The sequence below is a fragment of the Pistacia vera genome, unplaced genomic scaffold (assembly GCF_008641045.1).
Source record: "Pistacia vera cultivar Batoury unplaced genomic scaffold, PisVer_v2 Contig216, whole genome shotgun sequence".
In the NCBI taxonomy this organism is placed as follows: Eukaryota; Viridiplantae; Streptophyta; class Magnoliopsida; order Sapindales; family Anacardiaceae; genus Pistacia; species Pistacia vera.
In genome coordinates, this window is record NW_022196020.1 from 285,908 (window position 1) to 308,800 (window position 22,893).

Consider the following 22,893-nt stretch of genomic DNA (forward strand, 5'->3'; position numbering starts at 1 on the left):
ATATTCTATTTAATCAAACCCATCTCACCTTAAAATAGTTTTTCAAAATGTCATGTTTTAAATAATCTACCAAACAATGATTTAAGTTTGAATATTTAATTATTCTATAAACCATCCTGAGAGCCACTAATCTAACAATGGGTCCCCGAATAAAAGTCCAAGGAACATCTGGACGCCTGAAAGGATATGATATTATAATTTGCATTAAGTATCTTTCAGGTTGTCAAACAGCTGACGAGTTCAGGCATAGAATTAAATAACACAGTGGTGGTCTTTTATCATATATTCTCTGTCGGTCCAACAACGTAATGTAATCCTATAAATGGATGAAATCATTTATTCATGGAAGGGCACTAACTTGACCAAGTATTTTACAGCACCAGTTGTCAGAAAGGTTACACCATAAATGGCCACCATTTGAGTGGCTATAAAATCTGTAGGCTTGACTTTATGTGCACCAAGACCAGGAGCTTTTAAGAAATGGCCAACTGGGTTCTTGTATAATTAATAGCTGCATATGAATTCGTAGAAGGCACTTCATTGACTGGTCCTAGTTATCTGTCATTTTCACCTATTACAAAATAAGTTCATCAAACTGTGACATCAGTTTGTAAAAATCCTCAGTTTTCAATAACAAAACTTAAATTTGTAGGTATCGGTCTTGTTAATCTTCATCTAAAATAATCACAAGGTCTAAACGTTTATCAATCCAGTTATTAAGTGAATTAGTTGCTTTTCAAACACTATGAAAGGAGTCTTTGCACCAGTATCCACCATAGAATGTTTTTTTTTTTTTAATTTTTTATGATCTGGGTATTCGAACTAGTTTACGCACAGTTTAACTAATTTTTTGGGATCCTGAAATGAATGACCAGATAAATCCCTTCAATGATCACCCCTATTAGTGTCTAGAGAGACTTGAACTCAGAAACTCTTGGACTTCTTTATTCTTTTACCATCAGGTTATCCAATAGTGATTATGGAAGGATTACTATACGGATTTATTAAGTTTCATGGAATCGTTCTTCACTTAGAATACGTTTATTTGATCTAAAGTAAATTGGTGCGCGATATTTTCTCAAGAAAGTTGTTGTCATTTCGATACCAATACTTCACATGTATTGGAATTGGTCTCTATCATGTTACTAATCTTCATCTCATCATGTTATTTATCTTCATCTAAAATAATTACCATTTTTAAACATTTATCTTGTTGTGCATGATTTTCCAATAGCTAGATTCATACCACCTGTTTATAAACCCTATCGAGATCTAGCGGTCAGAATCGTCCCGCGTGTCGCTCCTATAGTAGATAACTTCTCCAACAAACTCATCAGTACTAAGTATAAGTGTTCATATTTAAGCATGAGTGGGAACTGATTCAGATCTAGATTATGGGGGATTATGCGTGTCATCAACCCCATAATACCAACCACTGTCAGACAGTGTATATAAAAGGGAGGTATCACCTCCGTTTTAGGGGATCGATCGATTATTATTCATACAAGCATAGGAAATCACCGAGAGAGAGTCTTAACTCGTTATTACATGTTTCCTCCTTATAATCACTTTGGGTATAGAGCAAACATGAACAATAATATAATAGTGGACATAGCATTGGTTCTAACCCACCAAACCATTTTAAAAGTCTCTTGTATTCTTGCATTACGGATTCAACAATAATTTCCTAACTAATCATTTATAATCACGCACACATACTACCCAATCTCACTGTAGTTGATTGTCTAATTGTTGCAAGTTTTCGTAACAACATATCTATGTAGCTAAAAAATGAATTAGTTGTTATTCCTCCGATATGAAAAAAGTCTTTACACCCACATCCACCTTGCTTTATGTGTAGCGATTGTTACAATGGGAGTCTAATCGAATAGATTTGAGTCTCGTTCACCCAAATCAAGTTTACTGGGAACCAAATATGAAGGATTGGTCTTTGACAATTTCTTCCTTTTTCAACGTAATTAATAGAGTACTTGAAAGTTGAAACCTACTCCATTGAAAGCCCTGATAAAGAAATACAACCTTGATCACTTCAGATCACTTCTGGGCTAATCATGGTTGTATTATATAGCCGCCAGGAAGACTAATTCAGTAATTTGGTCTCGTTGAGACAAAAGTTAATTGTCTCCCAACGTGGCCCCAACACTTGTACTTTTAACATCCAATGCCTGAAATAATGAAAGTACGATCCTCTCATGATTCACGTTCACACCACGCGCCATACGTCCCTCTCCACTTTTCATAATAATTTATGTTCTTGTGGTTTGTGTAGCAGGTAAACTTATAAAAACTTAAAAAGTCCATATTCATTGTAGCAGTAAAATAAACTGAAGCAAAAGCTTCTCTTTTCTCACGCGAATATGAAAACAAATGGGCCAGCTGTTGCTTATTTTATTGTAATTTCTCTGTCGCATATTTTTTTATGAAGAAAACAGAGAGTTTTAAAATCTTTTGGGGTTTTTAGATGAACTAACCATGACGACTGTGCCATCTCAGAAACTATTTTTTTCCTCAGTTCAGAAAAGTCTATGATGATATACATGACGACAACATTTTATCAGAAACTTTTGTGGCACGGTTTGTGTTAATTTGCTCTCAGCATTTAACACCCACGGGACCCCTTGACTTCAGTTGATTGAGTTTTGGCTCCAAGCTTGAAGGTTTCGGATTCGCATATTTTAATTGACTCTTTCTCAAGTAAGATATTATCTTCCAGGGATTTAAGATGTTTTATTGGGTTTTACTTTTTAGTTTGATTGATTCATGTTTGGCTAGAATTATCTTTATTTTGCACTTAGGAAGAAGAAAAGTCAACTAATGATAGCTAAGTAATTCTATAAGACTTAGCATTCTGATAGGAAACTTGAGTTGATTGTTCACTTTCCCCTTTAACATGCTTCCTACAGCCAAATGTTCTTCTGGGGTTCAAATGCTCACTCTTTTGTTGGAAGTAAATGTTCTGTTAATGCCAAATTATCATTGACCATTTGCTATTTCTGCTTTCTGCTCACTTGCTTTTGTAGATTATCAAGATGATGGGGAAGAGATTTTGTGGACTTGTTTATGCGGTGTTGTATGGTTACTTGGTGCTTTTTGCAGTTGCTGAGATTACAGATCCTTCAGAAGGTGAATCTTACCGCAAGTTTATAGTTTTTTCTTTTCAGTTTTCTTCAATGTCTCCCACTACTAAGTTTTGATATCTAGTTTTTCTCATCTAAAGAAGTTCTTAATGCATTTATAATACGCAATTTCTTTTCCCAGATATGTCTTAATTTTCTTTTTGATTTTGCTGCACTATTCCACTTTTTATCTTGAATACCAGATGAAAATGGCAGCTGCCAATTTTGCTGCACTATTCGGTCAAATGTTTGAAGGCATACCAATAAATATGTTGCTTCATTATGTTCTGTCTATTCTTGAAATATCTTGTTTCTAAAATATTCTAATTTAACTTCCATAAATCTTGACCAAATTCTACAGCAGATGATAGATGAGATCAAATTTTGAAAATATATAACAGCACTACATTAAATTTCCGGGAGAAAAAGTGCAAACAGTGAAAAATTAACCTAGTAATTTATGTTTATTCCATTTGTTTTAGGTTGAAAATATGTAAAATAGTGTCAAGTGTCTTATTGAAGTTCAATGTTTTGCTCTGAGAAGATGGCATACTGCTATAAGTAGTGTATGTGAGTGTGACATCTTATTTCAAGGATAATCATTTATGAAAAGAGAATTGAATTTAGGAGTTGGGCTGTATGAATTTAGAAGATGCCTTATCCCATGATTTTTATATTTGCTCATGTCCATTTGCAGTCAGCGCATTGGTGGCAGTCATGAGCAGATTAATTGATCCTATGAACAATCTCGGAAACTGGAAAGAGGGAGATCCATGCCTATTAAAATGGACTGGAGTTTTATGTTTTGACACAATTGATGAGACTGATGGTTACTTGCATGTTCAGGATCTGTATGTCCTTTCCATACCTCTTTTCACCATTTTCATGCTTGCTATCTTACTTTCAATGATTTTTCAAATCTTTAAACTCTAAAGATGTGACAATTAATGATACTGAACACTTATTTTCAATACAGGCATCTGCTGAACATGAATCTTTCGGGAAGTTTAGCGCCTGAGCTTGGCCAACTATCTCGTCTTCGAATATTGTGAGGCAAAATTTACATAAGTTGATATCTTGAGAAAAACTGAATTATATCTTGTATCTTCCAAGTTAATCAATGCAGTGTTGCTGAATGCTTTTCTCGATTTTGTCTGCTTGCAGGGATTTCATGTGGAATGATCTGACAGGAAGCATACCAAAGGAGATAGGGAATATATCATCTTTAGTACTCTTGTAAGTTATAGATGCACGTGTTTATTAAATTATTTACATCCAAATATGATACTATTTGAAGCAATATACTTTGTGTTGGTTTAATATTACGTGATGTACATGTGTGTGCAGACTCTTGAATGGAAACAGATTATCAGGATCTTTACCGGAAGAGCTAGGCAAGCTTTCAAACTTGAATAGACTCCAAGTAGACGAGAACAATATCTCGGGCACTATACCAAAATCATTCGCTAACCTGACCAGTGTGAGACACTTGTAAGTGGATCATCAATCCATAGGCCAGTTCCATTTGGCAAGGCAGTTATATTTGTTCCACTCATTTTTTCTACTGATATATCTGAATATTGCAGTCACTTGAACAACAATTCAATTGTTGGTCAACTTCCACCTGAGCTTTCCAATTTATCCACACTTCTTCACTTGTGAGTTCATACAGATTTTGCTTTTATTATATAGTTTCTGCTGTAACATTTTCTTGTTCGGACGATTTTTCTGTGTTAAAAGCTGTTATCTGATCATGAGAGATTTGTGGTTGATTAACACATGCTTGCAGGCTTGTGGATAATAATAACTTGACTGGATATCTCCCACCAGAATACTCAGAGTTGCCAGCATTGCACATACTGTATGTTCCTCTGCCCCAAATAGTCGTAATTGTTATTTTTACTTGATCATCATTCCTATATATCGGCTTGATTGTATTTGATTCATTGATGGTAGGAATTTTAAACTCCTTAGTTAGACTAGGGGATTAAGTATAACCTTAAGGACACGCAATGGGGTTAGGTGTACAGGCAACATGTTTTATCATACTGAAAATTATTTTATTTATGACATTATTCTTCTTTTTTTCTCTCTGCAGTCAACTTGATAACAATAACTTTAGTGGGACAGAAATTCCAGCCACTTATGGAAACTTTTCCAGCTTAGTTAAATTGTAAGTGCTACTGAATACTGTTCACCTTTCGCACTGTTTTTACATTATTCTACAGATAATTATGCATGTTGTTTGGCCTTTAGATCTAATATTTTTTAAAAGACCTGTGATTGTATAAATCTAGTCAGATGACCTCTTACTTGGATTTAGAAAGAAAACAGTACTGGGAATCAGTTGAGGTTGCAATATCTTTGGCTGTTTGATGATGGATTGTAGATCAGTATACTTTAGTTACAATACTTGACTTTGAATAAATCAGAAGTCCAAACCAACTTTTTAAAAAATTTTGATTGTTAATTTTGAATGCACATGCAATCACCTTGCTTTAGTTGTTGTTTTATTTATCTATCGAATAATGACAATTAGCTAGTAGAAATACGGCCATTTGTTCAGAGACTCTCTTTAAAGAAGGTTTTTATGAAACATCAGAATATTAGGTCCACATAATTACTTTAAATTCTATTCCTTTTTGTCTCTTTAATTGGTCATCTTTAGTATACCTAGAAATGTTACAGGAATCAATAATTCAACTTGATTTGGTAGAGGTCACAACTGTAACTTGTAAGGACTCCAAAAGAAGACATTCTATGAATTGATTATAAAAGCAGGATCTACTGAAAGTTAACTTCAGTCTGAGTTTGAAACCTGAAGTACCTCTGCAATGCTCAAATATTGGCCCTGGTTGATATTTGAGAACCTTGATGCTTGAGGTTGCAATTAGCACTGCTTGGTCACTATTGTTGTCAGCATCAAAATGATAATTTGTTTCTACCATACATAAAAAATATGCTATGCTGATGGTGCTTCACTTTTCTCTCCCAAAATTGGCAGAAGTCTAAGACATTGTAGCTTGCAGGGAGCCGTTCCTGATCTTAGCAGGATTCCAAGGCTTTACTATCTGTAAGTTTGAGTATTGTTCAAATTTTGTTGCAGATTTTTTCGTATTTCACTTTCAGTAGGATGCATTAACTCTTGAGTTTTGATTTATTTATTTCCATTCTAGATAACTACCGAATTTAACTTATATTTAATTGTTACGGGGCTCATGTGACAGGGATCTTAGCGGGAATCAGCTCACTGGACCCATACCATCAAATAAGCTTTCTGATGATATGACAACCATGTATGTAATGGCATCGTAAACTTGTCACTCATTTTGTTCTAAATAGATAAGTAAAATGGAGAGGATGTCAGAGTAATTTTACCTTTGCCATTGCAGTGATCTGTCGGAAAACAGTCTTAATGGATCCATCCCAGCAAGTTTCTCAGATCTTCCTTCTCTTCAGAGACTGTGAGAATATATTTACTTCTAATTATTCCTTGTCATTTCCTGTTTTGGAATTACAGTTATGAATTATTATTTAGACCATTTCTTAATGATGATTGAATTATCTAATCTAAATATGATTTTCAAATTATGTTCTACTTCAGGTCACTTGATAACAATTTTTTGGATGGTTCTATCCCGGCTAGCATATGGCAGAACATGTCCTTGAGTTCAAGTGCTAGACTGTCACTGTAAGATCTCGAAAAAGAAACTTTGAGTTATTATTTGCTGTTATGCTTCACTGATTCCCTGCTGATTTACAACGGCTCATTGACAACCCATTATTCTGAAATTGAATTAAGTTTTCTTATTTGTTAATTTTTGGAGTGAGCTTCATCGGTTTTAAAAGTCTGGCTCTGTAAACCATATCTCATGCCAATCATTTATCTTTGTACATTCAAAATGCAGTGATCTGAGGAACAATAATTTCTCAAGCGTTTTAGGAGATCTAGATCCTCCAAACAATGTCACACTAAGGTATGCTGCTTTCTTATTATATACATCATTATATGTTCTGCTAGTTAATTACACTGCATGAATGAGGATTTTGCATGGTTGGACATCTTGGACTTTGCAGGTATGACATTTTCATAAAAACCAGACTAATGATATGGCAATTTCAAGATTCTGAACTTGAGTGATTTTATCTTGATGCATTGCATGTGCGACAATCAAGGACTCAGTTTGTCTACTAACAATCTAATATAAAATCTGCTTAAATAGCTAAATTTATAAACTTATGCCTCTGTATAGTGGTTAGATTTCTATTCAATGTCCTAGAAACGGCATGCAAATGCATGGAGAAAATTTATAGTGTATTTGTTTATTGATTTTTGTCCTTTTTACTGTTTAATCTTCTACTTTCTTTCCAGTTATTCTGGTCATCATGAAAACTACAAATACTTTATTAATGGAAAAGCTATACTGCATATTGGTCCTTAATTTTGCCACTCATTTCTTACCATATTAGCGGCTTATTTTTAGGCTCGGCGGCAATCCTATCTGCACAAGTGCAAACATACCAAACATAGACCAATTCTGTGATTCTGAACCAGAAGACGATGAGACAATTACAAATTCCACCAATTCAAAATGTCCTATTCACTCATGTCCTACAGATAATTTCTACGAATATGTCCCAGCATCTGGGGATTTATGTAGCTGTGCAGCACCTCTGAGAATTGCATACCGGCTGAAAAGTCCTAGTTTCTCTTATTTCGATCCATATGCCAACCTTTTTGAAGCATACGTGACTAGTTCTCTCAACTTGAGCATTTATCAAATATCAGTTGATTCAATTGCTTGGGAGAAAGGACCTCGTCTAAGGATGTATTTGAAGCTGTTTCCTCATGCCAACTCAAGTACGTTTAATACAAGTGAGGTGCAGCGAATTAGAGACATATTTACATCCTGGAAATTTCCTGGTGATGACCTATTTGGACCTTATGAGCTGCTCAACTTCACTCTCCTGGGACCTTATGCCAGTTGTATGTATCTAAGCCTGCCATTGCTATTTAATTTGTTCTAAAAAAAACTTTAGCCTTAAGTAGACTTTACTATGGATACACTGAGCTTGGAATTGATAGATTTAGTAGTTCTGTTTATATTTAATTGCCTTTCTGCATGTTGCAATGATAAATGCTGTCTTAATTTATACTTATGATTTCTTCACTGCTACAGTAAATCCTGAGACTCAAAGGACAGGTATTAGTAAAGGTGTTTTGGCAGCAATTGTAGTAGCAGCCATTGCCAGTGCTGTGGTAATATCTGCAGCTGTAACATTTCTGATGACAAGAAGACATGCCAGAAATCAGCAAAAGATTTAAAATACACCACTAACAAATTAAGAAAACCTACATTTAGTAGTTTCAACTTTTGATTACTCATTCATTTATGTCCAATGTGACTCATAAATCCTCTAATCTCTAGACAACTTTAATTCAATCAATTCATCATAATTTACATAAATTTCTTAATTAAAACCAAACACAAACAGGTTCCAACAAGGTGTCCACTTCAAGTTCTTTTCCCAAGTTCCATCCAATTCTGAAATATGTAGGAACCGAAACCGCACGGTGTTGATTCTAACAAATTGGATCGGAATCTACCTCAGTGTCGTGTCTCTAAGTAGGTTCCATTCCGGTTCCGATTCTGGTTCTGGTTCTCCACCTATCCATGCTCACCCCTTTTATTACCAATAATTAAAAACTTTGTTTTCAAATTGAGATTTAAAAAAAAAAAAAAAAGGATCCTATTAATTATTAATTACAATAAACAAATTGTAGAGGCAAAACGGTCCACCGACTGAACTTCTGTTGACTTTCTAAAGTCTTTTAGTCCTGTCTGAAAACCGCTTTGTTATTTTGTACTTGTAGGCTGTAGCGCGAAAAGTAGTATTGAGTTTGGTGGTTTTTAGATCCTTTCCTGAAAACAATGTGCCATAATTTATCATATTATTAATTTTTTTAAAATCAATTTACCCCCTTTTTCACTTCCTGTTCTTATTACATTAAAAAATGATAAAACTTTATCTGCTGCAAGATCAATTTGGGCTTATTCCTTGGAACCTACATACCTGGTCTTAGTCAATTAAAGGGTCTGTGTCAACTACAATCAATCAAGATCCTTTGTTTCGGTTGGTAAGTTTCATTATTTTTAATCTTTTTCTGTAATTTTCTCTCGTATTCTTTTGATTTTTTATTATTTTTTAGGCTTTCTTGGTAATTGATGTTTTTTTGGGTTTGGGTTTCCATTCTCCTGAATTGCGAACGATCTCTCATTTTCGATTTGAATTGGGGTTCTTAACCATGTTTACGTTCTTAACCCAATATAATATTGCTGTTTAAATTTCATTGACAACTATTATCAATTGTAACTAATCTTGGCCATGTCTTTAAAAATGAAATTAATTATGGTTCGATTTATAATTAGTAGTCAAAATTAATTAATTCTCAGATTTGCCCTCTCATTCAGTATATAATCTCCATAATCAATCTACACTACAAAACCATCTATTTCCTTAAAGTTCTTGTTCTCAAGAACCCGAAGCCTCTACCGTAGTCCTAGCTCCCGACAAACTCCTGATAATTCTTCATCTCCTTAATTTTATCAATAATCTCTTTCTTCGGCCTTGCTGACTTGAGCGAGCAAACACCATCTCAGTGTTTTCTGGAAGCTTCACCCTATCCTTCACTGTGTGCAGTCAGCGGATTGTCAGTGGCCTCAACCTCACGGGATCAGACCCTATTTTCATAACGGTAGATTTTTGCATCTACAGTTCGGCGCCCCCGTGGGCCCTGACATCATCTGTCAACGACAACTTACAACATGGGAGGCCACACGGACTCTTTTTGACTGACAATGTTAATCAGAAAATCCCATCTCGATAAGAATTTTTTTCTTTATTTTCTTCGTTTGTTTTATCTATTCACATGCCATATTATATCTATTCGACTATCGTAATTTATTTATATTATATCCATTTAGCGGGTAGTATAAGACCTTGAAGCTCTATTATTGTTCTAAATTAATAATAGAATAATGTGTCAAGGTTTAAAGTGGTGTTCCTAAACACCACTTGATTTATTGACTTTGCTTCAACATCTCTCTTTCTAATACTCTGTTTAGATAAGGCAATAGTTTCTGTCTCTAATCTCTCTACACGCGCCTTTTCACTTCAATCATCAAACAACCAGGTGGTCCGCCACCATCATTAGAGCTTTGCAATGCATCACCCCCATAAACCGTCAATTTGTTCTTCAAGAGATGCCGCAATATACCAGCATCTCCAAGACCTCCATTCCATTAGAAGGTAACTCAAACTCAACCACTTGATCCAATCCCAATTCAACTTCACAAAGATTTTCCACCACTTTGAAACCCAAAACCCGTCCACCTGTTCTCCTAAAATCGCCCTAACAACTTCTCTAATCACACAGTTAAATCCTAAAAACACAGCAGTAATCCTCTTAAAACACCCAAAGCATATACTAAACACGAAGAGAAACCCCCCAAACAAATCTGCTTAAGTGACGACGCCCCACTCTCGCCTAATCTTCTTACCTCACCGTATTACAAAACCCAAACTCGAACCATCGCCCCTTCCCAACCAATACATATCAACTCAAACACCACTTCACATCACAATCTCCAGCACACCTATCACAAAAGCCCTCACGCTCCCTATTGTTTGCAAACTTTCCACTCCCCATTGCAACTCAGCACCACTAAACACATGAGTAGTCCACTCAATGATATTTGGGTCTGCACATACAATATCAACGTGCCCATTCGGTTCAGTCCAAGTGATCACGTGCCCACTCAACTTCAACTGGTTCAGCTTTGACATAGAAAGTAACACCCCCTCTCCCCTCTCCAACAAGCATCGGCGGCAACACTTGAAGGGGAAAGGTATGTGTCATTATCTCCTTAACTACCACTCTATTGGTTAAATCTTTCTCTATTCAACCCTTACTTAAACATGCAGCCCTTTTCCATTTAGCTCACTCTCATTCAGTCCATAACACATGCACATCATGCTATTGACTCTCCATTCGGCTATTTGCTTAAAACATGCATGTCACTACTCCACTCTCAACAAATGTTTTCAACTACAAGTCGGTTACGCCGACTCGACTGTAAGCTCCATACAAGCTTCACTTGGCATTTACACCTTCGTCGGCCAAACCAATTCATGAGTTTCACTTTCGATCGGCTCAGACCGATTCATGAGCTTATACCTTCAATTGGATCAACCGATCATGAGTTTACACCTTCAATCGACTCAGACCGATTCATAAGTTTACAACTTCGATTAGCCCAGACCGATTCATGAGTTTACACCTTTGATGGCTTAGACCGATTCATTCGTCAGCCCAGACCGATTCATGAGTTTTCACCTTCGATCAGTTCAACCGATTCATGAGTTTACACCTTCGATCGGCCCAGACTGATTCATGAGTTTACACCTTTGATCGCATAGACCAATTCATGAGTTTACACCTTTGATTGGTGCAGACCAATTCATAAGTTTACACCTTCGATCAGCCCAGACCGGCTCATGAGTCTACCCTTCATCGCCTAGACCGATTCATGAGTTTACACCTTCAATCGGCTCAGACGCTTCATGAGTTTACACCTTCAATCGACCCGACCAATTCATGAGTTTACACCACTAGATCAACTCAGACGATTCATGAGTTTACACCTTCGATCGGCCTAGACAAATTCACAAGTTTACACCTTCGATCCTAAACTGATTCACAAGTTTACACTTTCGATCAGCCCAGACCGATTCATAAGTAGAAACCCTTCGATCGACCCAAACCGATTTATAGATTAACACATTCAGTCAACCCAGACCGATTGAACTTGCATCTCAAATCGACAAGTCATCGACCGAATCCACACAACGCTATCCGACCTAACGAGCTGCTATCACTAATCCACTCAGTCTGCACTCATTTGATTAAATCAACTCTCTAAGCTAAATACTTTTTAACTTAGAAGTGGGGGCGAACTGTAAGGCCAAGAATCGTCTTAGGCTTAAGGAGACCCAATAACAAAATAAACATGTCACTGCCCAAGGCCTCAACCCAATCCCATGTGGCCGACGCTTAAATCACTTGTGAACTACCCACTCTATGAGTTGGACTATCCTATAAGTTAAGCTAAACTGAGGTTTTAGCCCATTAGCCTACCACGTCTATAAATAGGAAATCAAAATCCCATGCTATTTCCTCTTCTACTAACATCCAAATCTACCAAACTATCAAACTTGATCTGATAAGGTCAAGAAATCATATCTCTTTCACAAGGGATTATGTCCCAAAAATAATTCTTAGTGTCCTACCAAGATTCCAAATCTTTTAAGTTATTAAACTTAATTTGATAAGGTCAAGAAATCATCTCTCTTTGTAACGCCCACATGAGGTACGTAGCTAAATATGTTGTATTGCCTATATGTTGATCGGTTTGCCCTTATTAAGCTTGTATGTTGTTATATGTTTGGTTGGTCCTTAGTTGAATTAGTATCTTGGTTAGGTTGAGTGGTTGCCTTGAAATTGGTAAAGTTGGCGAAAATTTGAGTTACAGAATTTGCCGGGGCGAAGAAGAATCTTCACCATGCACCCGCAAGTTTTAGAATTTTTCGCCGGGGCAAGAAAAAGCCTTCACTGCGGCAAAGAGCCGACTGAAATGTTTGGCGATGTTTCTAGAGAATTTTTCATAGGGGCAAAGTGACCATTCTACCCCTAATTAGCAGGAAAAGTGGGAGTGAAATGTAAGAAAATTTCATGGAGAATACATTGGAGTTGAGGGTGTGAGTGCTAAGAATTAAAGTTCAAAGATGGAATTTTTAAGAAAGTGTGAGGCAAAATGGGAAAGAGTGCTTAATATGAGATAATAAGAGTTTAGTCTTATAAACCCTTTCATTTCTCTTCTTCCACTGCTTCTTCCACCTTCATTTTCTCACTCTTCATCAACCTTCCAAGTTTTTTAAGGCTTTGGTTGGAAATTAAGAAGTTACCTAAGCAATAAGGTAGAATCCTTGCTCTAGATATGAAATTTATTGTGTAAGAGTTGAAACTTACTAAGTTTATGCTTAGGGTAAGAGTTGAATACTTACTAAGTTTATGCTTAGGAAATAAAGAAAAGTTTGAGTCCAACAAGTGTAGAGAGCCTTATGAGGACTATCAAGTATAAGGTAAATAAATCCAACCCAATTAAGGTTTAAGAAATCATTGAGTAGAGATTTCTTTATGTTTATATGTTATGATTGTTGAGAAATTGAGACGAGATGGGTGCTTACTTATCTTATGTTGGATATATTTAGTTATGAGAAGTGCTTTTGATTGTATGATGATGGATTGAAGTTTGGTTGGAGTTGGAAGAGTTTGAGTAAACTTTGGAGTGTTTTTCCTTGACAGGGATTTGATGATACAAGGAGTTCTACACCCATTTTGGATGGTTAAGGAGAAGTAGAGTTTGTGTATGTACATTTATTGTTTGATGAAATGCCTAAGAGAAGCATGAGTATGAGTAAGACTTTAATTTCATGCAACATTACATATTTGCATTTCAGAGTGCATCTAAGAAAAATTATAAGCATGAGCCATCCCATGCATATATGAAATAACTTGAGAAAGATTAAAGAAAGAATAATAAAAGCACTCTAAGAGTAAGAGAAAGAAAGAATAAGCACTAGAGATAAAAGAAGAAAAGTGCTAAAGAAGAGAAAGAAGTGTTGGCGATGGGGAACCCGTGAGTGATGAGCAGAATTTTCCCCGATACATGCCGCTTTCAGTGACGGCCTGAGAATGAAAAGAAGAATTGATATAGCCCGTGAGAGTGCATGCAGATGAGAGTTATATCCTAGAGATAGAATACACCACATGGCCAAGGGTTCCGAATCCATGCATAACCGAGTCCAATCGGCATAGAAAGGAAAGAATAAATAGAAAAAATAAGAAAGCATGAGAGAAAAGAAAAAAGAAGAGAATAGAAAGAAAAGAAATGCATAAAAAGCAAGCATAGAAACAGAATAGAAAACAGAAGAAAAGAAAGAATGCATATCTATGCATCTTTGCATGGGCATTGCATTTATGCATGTTATCATGATTTCTATCATGAGTTAGAGAATTAGTAAAAGAGAGAGAGAAAAACGGAAAGAAAGAAAGAACAGAGAGAGAGATTAGTAGAAGAGAGTTGTGAAAAAAAAAACAAGAAAGAAAATAGAAAGAATAGAAGAAAAAGAAATAGAAAACAAAGAGAGAAAGGAGAAAAAGAGTAAATAAGAAAGAACTAAGAAATAGCACGGGATGGCGAAGTAAAGGATTTACTTATTGAACATTGTTTATACTCATCCCGTTGTTTTTATATTTTTGCAGGAATAGGTGAGTGCAGTCAGATGGACTTCTGTAAGTGGAGAGAAATGGTTACAGTGTCCACCATTTTGATAGTTTGTACATGATATTTTGTATTATGTAAATGATATGCCATTGTAAAAAAATTTGGCCCAACTATTTTTGTTAATATACATATATTTATTAAATGTTTTTTATGAGCATTTGAGTAGAAAGAAGTTATTACACTCTTTCATGCTAGGGATTATCTCCCAAAATAGATTTAGTGTCCCACTAAGATTCCAAATGTTATTTAAACATTAAACTTAATCTGATAGGTCAAGAACATATTTTTTTTCTTGATATGGATTATCTTCCAAAAGAGGACTCACTGTCCTACTAGGATTCCAACCCTTTGGGTTCACTATAAAAATAAAGGCTTGCCCTCTCATTAATTATGTAATCTCCCTAGTTAATCTACAATACTCAAAACAATCTATTACCCTTAAAGTTCTTGCTCCCAAGAACCCGATGCCTCCGACTAGTCCTCCCACCCGACAAGACTCTTGGTAACTCTTTATCTCCTTAATTCTTATCAAATAATCTCTTTCAGTCTGCTAACTTGAGTGTCGAGTGTGCCTACAACAAACACCACCCCAATGTTTTCCGGAAGCTTCACGCCTGTCCTTTCATGTGTGCAGGTCTAGCGGATTGTCTAGCCTCAACCTCACGAGATCAAACCTTATTTTCATGATGGTATTTTTTGCATCTACATCTTGTATATGAAATGACAACAGTATCCCTTGACAATTTGATTGACATTGAAATGGCAAAGGCGCTCTACAAAAATCCTCAATCCACACCTTTTTAAATAAATAAAGATTAAAGTCATGATTAAAAAAAATTTGTGATTAATTTATTCGTAGGATATAAGACATTGAGGGTCCGTTTGTTTTATTATTGGAAAGATTTTGGAATAATATTAGGTAGTTGAATAGAAGGTATTACGAGGTAAAATTTAAAAATTTTAAAAAAACCCTTTAAGTTTGCTAATTTACTAACACTCCAATATATAAAAATTTTGTAAAATGACAAAAACACCCCCACCACCTGTGTGCCAGATTTCGGCAATGGTACCGAAATCTAACCGAAAAATTGCATAACGACACATACCGATCGGATTTGGCATGTAGTGTCGATATGGCCTTTTCTGCCAGATCTATGGCCAGATGTGGCCTCGACAGCCGTAAAAGTCCATCTTTGGCCGTCAGTGACAGCCAAAGATATGGCCGTCGTTGTTTCAACGACAGCCATATCTGGCCTTTTTTAGCCATCCACTGTGGACGGGTCGAAAAGGCCAGATCATTGAATTACTGCCAATTTCATTCGTGGTATATACCGTTGGACATATTCTAACTACCACCAACGTGGTTATCGGAATCTGGTAGTATGGGTTGGTAGAGGTGTTTTTGTTAATTTAACCTTTTTCTTAGAGGTATTTAGAAATTAATAAACTTAAGGGTCTAAAAATAATTAAAAATAATAATATTCTTAAATAATATGCCAACAATATTTGGGGTAGGATGGGAATATGAGTAAGAATAAGATCCAAGCACACCCTGAGATATTTATTGATAGGATTATATTTGAATTTTAATAATATTATAAGTAAATTTTTATCCATTGAACGCGCTGTCAACATTCATAAAATTTGATATAAAAAGAAAATATCTCAAGACCTTGACCCTTTTGTACATTGAACACTTCAAATTATAAGGTTGTTTGTCTCTTTAATTCGGCAGGAACATGGTGGGTCATTGAAATTAAAGGTTGTTGAAATTCCTGCGTCCTATTATTTATTCGAGTAATACTAGTCTTACTTACTCTCCTACTCACTTCTCAAATATTATTTGATACATTATTTAAAAAATTATTATATTTTTAATTATTTTTAGAACCTTTTAAATTTATTAATTTTATAAATACTTTTTAAAAAATTTAAAAATTAATAAAATTTCTACCAACCCATACTTACTGTGGTAGTCGAAAACTGGGGTTCTTATTATCATTAAAAATTATAAATCTTATCTCCAATAAGAAATCAATTTGGGTTTATTCCTTGGAACCTACTCTAATCTGCTTATTCAATTGAAGGGTTTTGTGCAAATATCAATCAATCAAGATCATGTTATGGTTGGTAGGTTTCATTCTTTTTTTTAATCTTTTTTCTGTAACTTCAGTCTTCAGGAATGGGGTATCATTCCCATCTTCTAATCGCATCACATTTCTCTCGTATTCTTTTGGTTCTTTATTGAATTTTTAGGCTTTCTTCGTAATTGACAACAGCTCAATTTCTCATCAATTTAATAACACTATACCAACAGTAAACCAACATAACTAGCAACAACAAATCCAAAAAATCCCAGCTTAAATAATCAAAGAAAATCACCCCATCTCACGAACACATAACCATCAACCATGGACAAATTAATGAAGATTCTTCAATAAACAAAACACAGGTAATTAAAAAAATACTTGTGACTAATTTTTGTAGAGTACAAAACATTGAGATATTTATTTCGTTGGATTTATGTTGGTCTAATTTAAATACTTTACTTTTTGTGTTAGCTAAATAAGTGTTCATTTGTGAACTATCTTAACATATTTACGTCCTTAAATATTATTATAAAAATATTTTACAAAGAATATAATGGTGTTCTCTCAATTCTTACATCCACATAATTCTGAGAGCTTCCTCTTCATTGACTCCGAAGTCAATACATAGTATTTGTACAACTTATCATGAGTCATTTCTATCACATTTTCATTTATTGTTTCTAATATCTGTATTGAAATGATACAGTATCCCTTGACAATTGAATGACACTGAAATGGCAAAGGTGCTCTACAGAAATCCTCAATCCCCACCATTTTAAAAAAAAAATAAAAGAAAAAGTCATGATTAAAAAAATACTTGTAATTAATTTTTCTAGGATATAAAATATTGAGGGTCCTTTTATTTTATTATTTTAGAAGGATTTAGGAATAATATTGAGTAGTTGAATAGGGGAGTATTACGAGGTAAAATTTAAAAATTTATTAAAAAAACCCCCAGGTTTGCTAATTTAACTAAACACCCTAATATATAAAAATTTTGTAAAATGACAAAACATCTCACCACCCCAGTGCTAGATTCCGGCCACCACCGTGAATCTAGCAGAAAAATTACGTAATGACACTACTGGTCGAATTTGGCAGGTATGGCGTCGATATGACCTTTTCCAGCCAGATCTATGACTAGATGTGGCTGTCGCAGCCGTAAAAGCCCATCTTTGCCCGGCAGCAATGGCCAAAGCTATGGCCATCATTGACGACCAGATCTGGCTTTTCGGCCAGATCCACTGTGGATTTGGTCAGAAAAGGCCAGATCGATAAATACCGGTCAGTTTTGGTTGTGGTATAAGCCGTTGTGATAGATTCTGACTACCACCGGTGACGGTTGTTGGAATCTGACAAGTATAGGTCTGAGAGTGTTTTTTTTAATTTTTTAATTTTTTTAAAATTTTATGAAATTAATAAACTTAAAATATATAAAAATAATTGCACATTAATATTTATATGACACCATTTTTCAGAAAAGTCACACCATAAATGGCCACCATTTGAGTGGCTATAAAATCTGTAGAGTTGACTTTATGTGCACCAAGAACAGGAGTTTTAAAAACTGGCCAACTGGGTCATGTATAATTAATGATATGCATAAATTATAAAGAAATGTCAATTTATATAAATAGCTGCATATGAATTCGTAGAAGGCACTTCATTGACACTCCTGTTTACTTCCTTTTCACCATTAAAATAAATTCATCAAACTGTGACATCAGTTTGATAAAGTCCTCAGTTTTCAATAACAAAACTTAAATTTATAGGTGTCGGTCTTGTTAATCTTCTCTAAAATAATCACAAGTCTAAACGTTTATCAATGCAGTTATTAAGTGAATTAGTGGCTTTCCAACACTAGGGAAGAGTCTTTGCACCAGTATCCACCATAGAAGGTTTTTTTAATTTTTTAATTTTTTAATTTTTAATTTTATTTATGATCTAAGTGTTCGACCAGTTTACGTACAGTTTAACTATTCTTTCGGGACCTTGAAATGAACGACCAGTAAATCCCTTCATGGTCATCCATAGTTAGTCTAGAGAGACTTAAACTAGAAATTTATTGAACCTCTTATTCTTTTATCATTAGGTCATCCAATGTGATTATAGAAGGGTTACTATGACTAAGAAAAAGTTGCTGTGAACAAACATCGTCCATACGATTTATTAAGTTTCATGGAATCGTTCTTCACTTAAAAAATGTTTATTAGACTAATCTAAATTGGTACGTGATATTTTCCAAGAAAGTTGTTAATTTCGATATCAATACTTCACATGTATTGGAATTGGTCTCTACCATGTTACTACTTCATCTCATCATGTTATTTATCTTCATCTAAAATAATTACAATTTAAACATTTATCTTGTTGTGCATGATTTTCCAATAGCTAGATTCATGCCAACTGTTTATAAACCCTACCGAGATCTAGCGGTTAGAATCATCCTGCGTGTCGCTCCTATAGCAGATGACTTCTCCAACAACTCAATAGTACTAAGTATAGGTGTTCAAATAAGTATGAGCGGAAATTCATGTTCAATCTTGTTATAGGGGATTATGCATGTAATCCACCCATAATACAACCTCAACCATTCAGACAGTGTATATAAAAGGGAGGTCTCACCTTCGTTTTAGGGATCGATCGATTATTATTCATACAAGCATGGAATCACCGAGAGAGATCTTACTCGTTATTACGTGTTTCCTTCTTATAATCACTTTGGGTATACAACAAACATAAGCAATAATAATAGTGGACTAGTTTTGGTTCTACCGGAACCATTTAAAAATCTCGTGTTCTTGCATTACAGATTCACCAATTCTTTCATAACTAATATTTATATATACACACATACTATCAATCTCATGTGGTGATTGTCTAATTATTGCATGTCGAACATACTTTCTAGCTATAAAATGATTAGTTGTTATTCCTCCATAAAGAATCTTTACACCCATATCCACCATTAATTGCACAATTACTTTTGAACTTTACATAATCGCGTGTTTCACTCAAATCATGTTCTGGGAACCAATATGAAGGATTGGTCTTTGACAATTTCTTCCTTTTTCAACGTAATTAATAGAGTACTTGAAACTTACTCCATTGAAACCCTGATAAAAGATACAACCTTGATCACTTGAGGGCTAATCTGGTTGTATATATGACCGCCAGAAGCCAATCAGAATTTGGTCTCGTTGAGACAAAAGTTATTGTCTCCCCACTTGGCCCCAACACTTGTACTTTACATCAATGTCGGAAATATGAAAGTACGATCCCTCATGATTCACGTTCAAGCACGCGCCATACGTCCCTCTCCTCTTTTCTATAATTTATGTCTTGTGTTTGTGTAGCAGGTAAACTTATAAAAAGTCACACATTGTAGCAGTAAAAAAAACTGAAGCAAAAGCTTCTCTTTCTCACCGAATATGAAAACAAAGGGCCACTGTGCTTATTTTATTGTAATTTCTCTGTCGCATATTTTTTATGAAGAAAACAGAGAGTTTTAAAATATCTTTTGGGGTTTTTAAATGAACTACCATGCCGCCTGTGCCTTCCAGAAACCATTTTTTTCCTCAGTTCAGAAATCTATGATGATATACATGAAACAACATTTTATCAGAAACTTTTTTGGCTCGGTTTGTGTAATTTGCTTTCAGCTTACCACCCAAGGACCCCTTGGCCTCTTTGATTAGTTTTGGATCCAAGCATCAATGATTGATTCATGTTTGGCTAGAATGATCTTTTATTTGGCACTTAGGAAGAAGAAAAGTCAACTAATGATAGCTAAGTAATTCTATAAGACTTAGCATTCTGATAGGAAACTTGAGTTGATTGTTCACTCCCCTTTAACATGCTTCCTACAGCCAAATGTTCTTCTGGGTTCAATGCTCACTCTTTTGTTGGAAATATGTTCTGTTAATGCCAAATATCATTGACCATTTGCTATTTCTGCTTTCTGCTCATTGCTTTTGTAGATTATCAAGATGAGGGATGAGATTTTGTGGACTTTTTATGCGGGTTTGTAGGTTACTTGGTGCTTTTTGCAGTTGCTCAGATTACAGATCCTTCAGAAGGTGAATCTTACTGCAAGTTTAGTTTTTTTTTCAGTTTTCTTCAATGTCTCCCAGTACTAAGTTTTGATATCTAGTTTTTCTCATCTAAAGAAGTTCTTAATGCATTTATATACGCAATTTCTTTTCCCAGATATGTTTAATTTTCTTTTTGATTTTGCTGCACTATTCCACTTTTTTCTTGAATACCATGAAAATGGCAGCGCCAATTTTGCTGCCCTATTCGTCAAATGTTTGAAGGCATACCAATAAATAGTTTCTTCATTTGTTGTCTATTCTTGAATACTTGTTTCTAAAATATTCTAATTTAACTTCCATAAATCTTGACCAAATTCTACAGCAGAAGATAGATGATCAAATTTTGAAAATATATAACAGCACTACATTAAATTTCCGTAGAGAAAGTACAACAGTGAAAAATTAACTATAATTTATGTTTATTCCATTTGTTTTAGGTTGAAAATAGGTAAAATAGTGTAAGTGTCTTATTGAAGTTCATTGTTTTGCTCCAGAAGATGGCATACTGCTATAAGTAGTGTATGTGAGTGTGACATCTTATTTCAAGGATAATCATTTATGAAAAGAAATTGAATTTAGGAGTTGGGCTGTTGAATTTGAGAGTTGCCTTATCCCATGATTTTTATATTTGCTCATGTCCATTTCAGTCAGCGCATTGGTGGCAGTCAAGAAGATTAATTGATCCTATGAACCCTCGGAAACGGGAACGAGGGAGATCCATGCCTATCAATTGACCGGAGTTTTATTTTGACACAATTGATGAGACTGATGGTTACTTGCATGTTCAGAATCTGTATGTCCTTTCCATACCCTTTTCACCATTTTATGCTTGCTATCTTCTTCAATGATTTTTCAAATCTTAAATTCTAAAGATGTGACAATTAATGATACTGAACACTTATTTTCGATACAGGCATCTCCTGAACAGTGATCTTTCGGAAGTTTAGCGCCTGAGCTTGGCCACTATCTCGTCTTCGAATATTGTGAGGCAAAATTTACATAAGTTGATCTTGAGAAAACTGAATTATACTTTTATCTTCCAAGTTAATCACAATGCTTTTCTCGATTTTGTCTGCTTGCAGGGATTCAGTGGAATGATCTGACAGGAAGCATACCAAAGGAGATAGGGAATATATCATCTTTACTCTTGAAGTTATAGAGCAGGGTTTATTAAATTATTACTCAAATATGATACTATTTGAAACAATATACTTTGTGTTGGTTTAAATTACGTGATGTACATGTGTGTGCAGACTCTTGAATGGAAACAGATTATCAGGTCTTTACCGGAAGAGCTAGGCAAGCTTTCAAACTTAATAGACTCCAGTAGACAAACAATATCTCGGGCACATAACCAAATCATTCGCTAATGACCAGTGTGGACACTTGTAAGTGGATCTCAATCCATAGGCTAGTTCCATTGGCAAGGCAGTTATATTTGTTCCACTCATTTTTTCTACTGATATATCTGAATATTGCAGTCACTTGAACAACAATTCAATTGTTGGTCAACTCCACCTGAGCTTTCCAATTTATCCAACTTCTTCATTTGTGAGTTATACAGATTTTGCTTTTATTATATTTCTCTGCTTTCTTGTTCGGATGATCTTTGTATTCATTAACACTATGCTTGCAGGCTTGTGGATAATAATAACTTGACTGGTCTTCCCACCAGAATACTCAGGTTGCCGACATTGCACATACTGTATGTTCCTCTGCCCCATAGTCGTAATTTTTATTTTACTTGATCTTCATTCCTATATATCGGCTTGATTGTATTTGCTTCTTGATGGAAGGAATTTTAAACCCCATTAATGGGTTGGTGTACAGGCAACATGGTTTATCATACTTGAAAATATTCTTTTTTTTCTCTGCAGTCAACTTGATAACAATAACTTTAGTGGGACAGAAATTCCAGCCACTTAGGAAACTTTTCCAGCTTATAAAATTGTAAGTGCTACTGAATACTGTTCACCTTTTGCACGTTTTTTACATTTTCTACTGATAATTATGCATGTTGTTTGGCCTTTAGATCTAATATTTTTAAAAGACCTTGATTGTTAAATCTAGTAGATGACCTCTTACTTGGATTTAGAAAGAACAGTACTGGGAATTAGTCTTGGAAGGAAAGAGCGATAAACTCACCTCCCTGCCTCAAGTTACA

At 35.0% G+C, this 22,893-nt stretch overlaps 1 protein-coding gene across 1 annotated transcript; it reads left to right on the forward strand.

Annotated features, from left to right (window-relative positions):
* The first annotated feature begins 2,827 nt into the window (after positions 1 to 2,827).
* Positions 2,828 to 8,463, forward strand: LOC116129970 (probable LRR receptor-like serine/threonine-protein kinase At1g06840). The gene is made up of 15 exons (XM_031415711.1): positions 2,828 to 3,144; positions 3,835 to 3,988; positions 4,114 to 4,185; positions 4,302 to 4,373; positions 4,485 to 4,628; positions 4,724 to 4,795; positions 4,927 to 4,998; positions 5,236 to 5,310; positions 6,142 to 6,210; positions 6,365 to 6,433; positions 6,530 to 6,601; positions 6,742 to 6,828; positions 7,046 to 7,114; positions 7,622 to 8,124; positions 8,318 to 8,463. Exons 1-15 carry the CDS (start codon positions 3,051 to 3,053, stop codon positions 8,461 to 8,463), a joined length of 1,770 nt encoding a protein of 589 aa, XP_031271571.1. The 5' UTR covers positions 2,828 to 3,050.
* Positions 8,464 to 22,893: the final 14,430 nt, after the last annotated feature.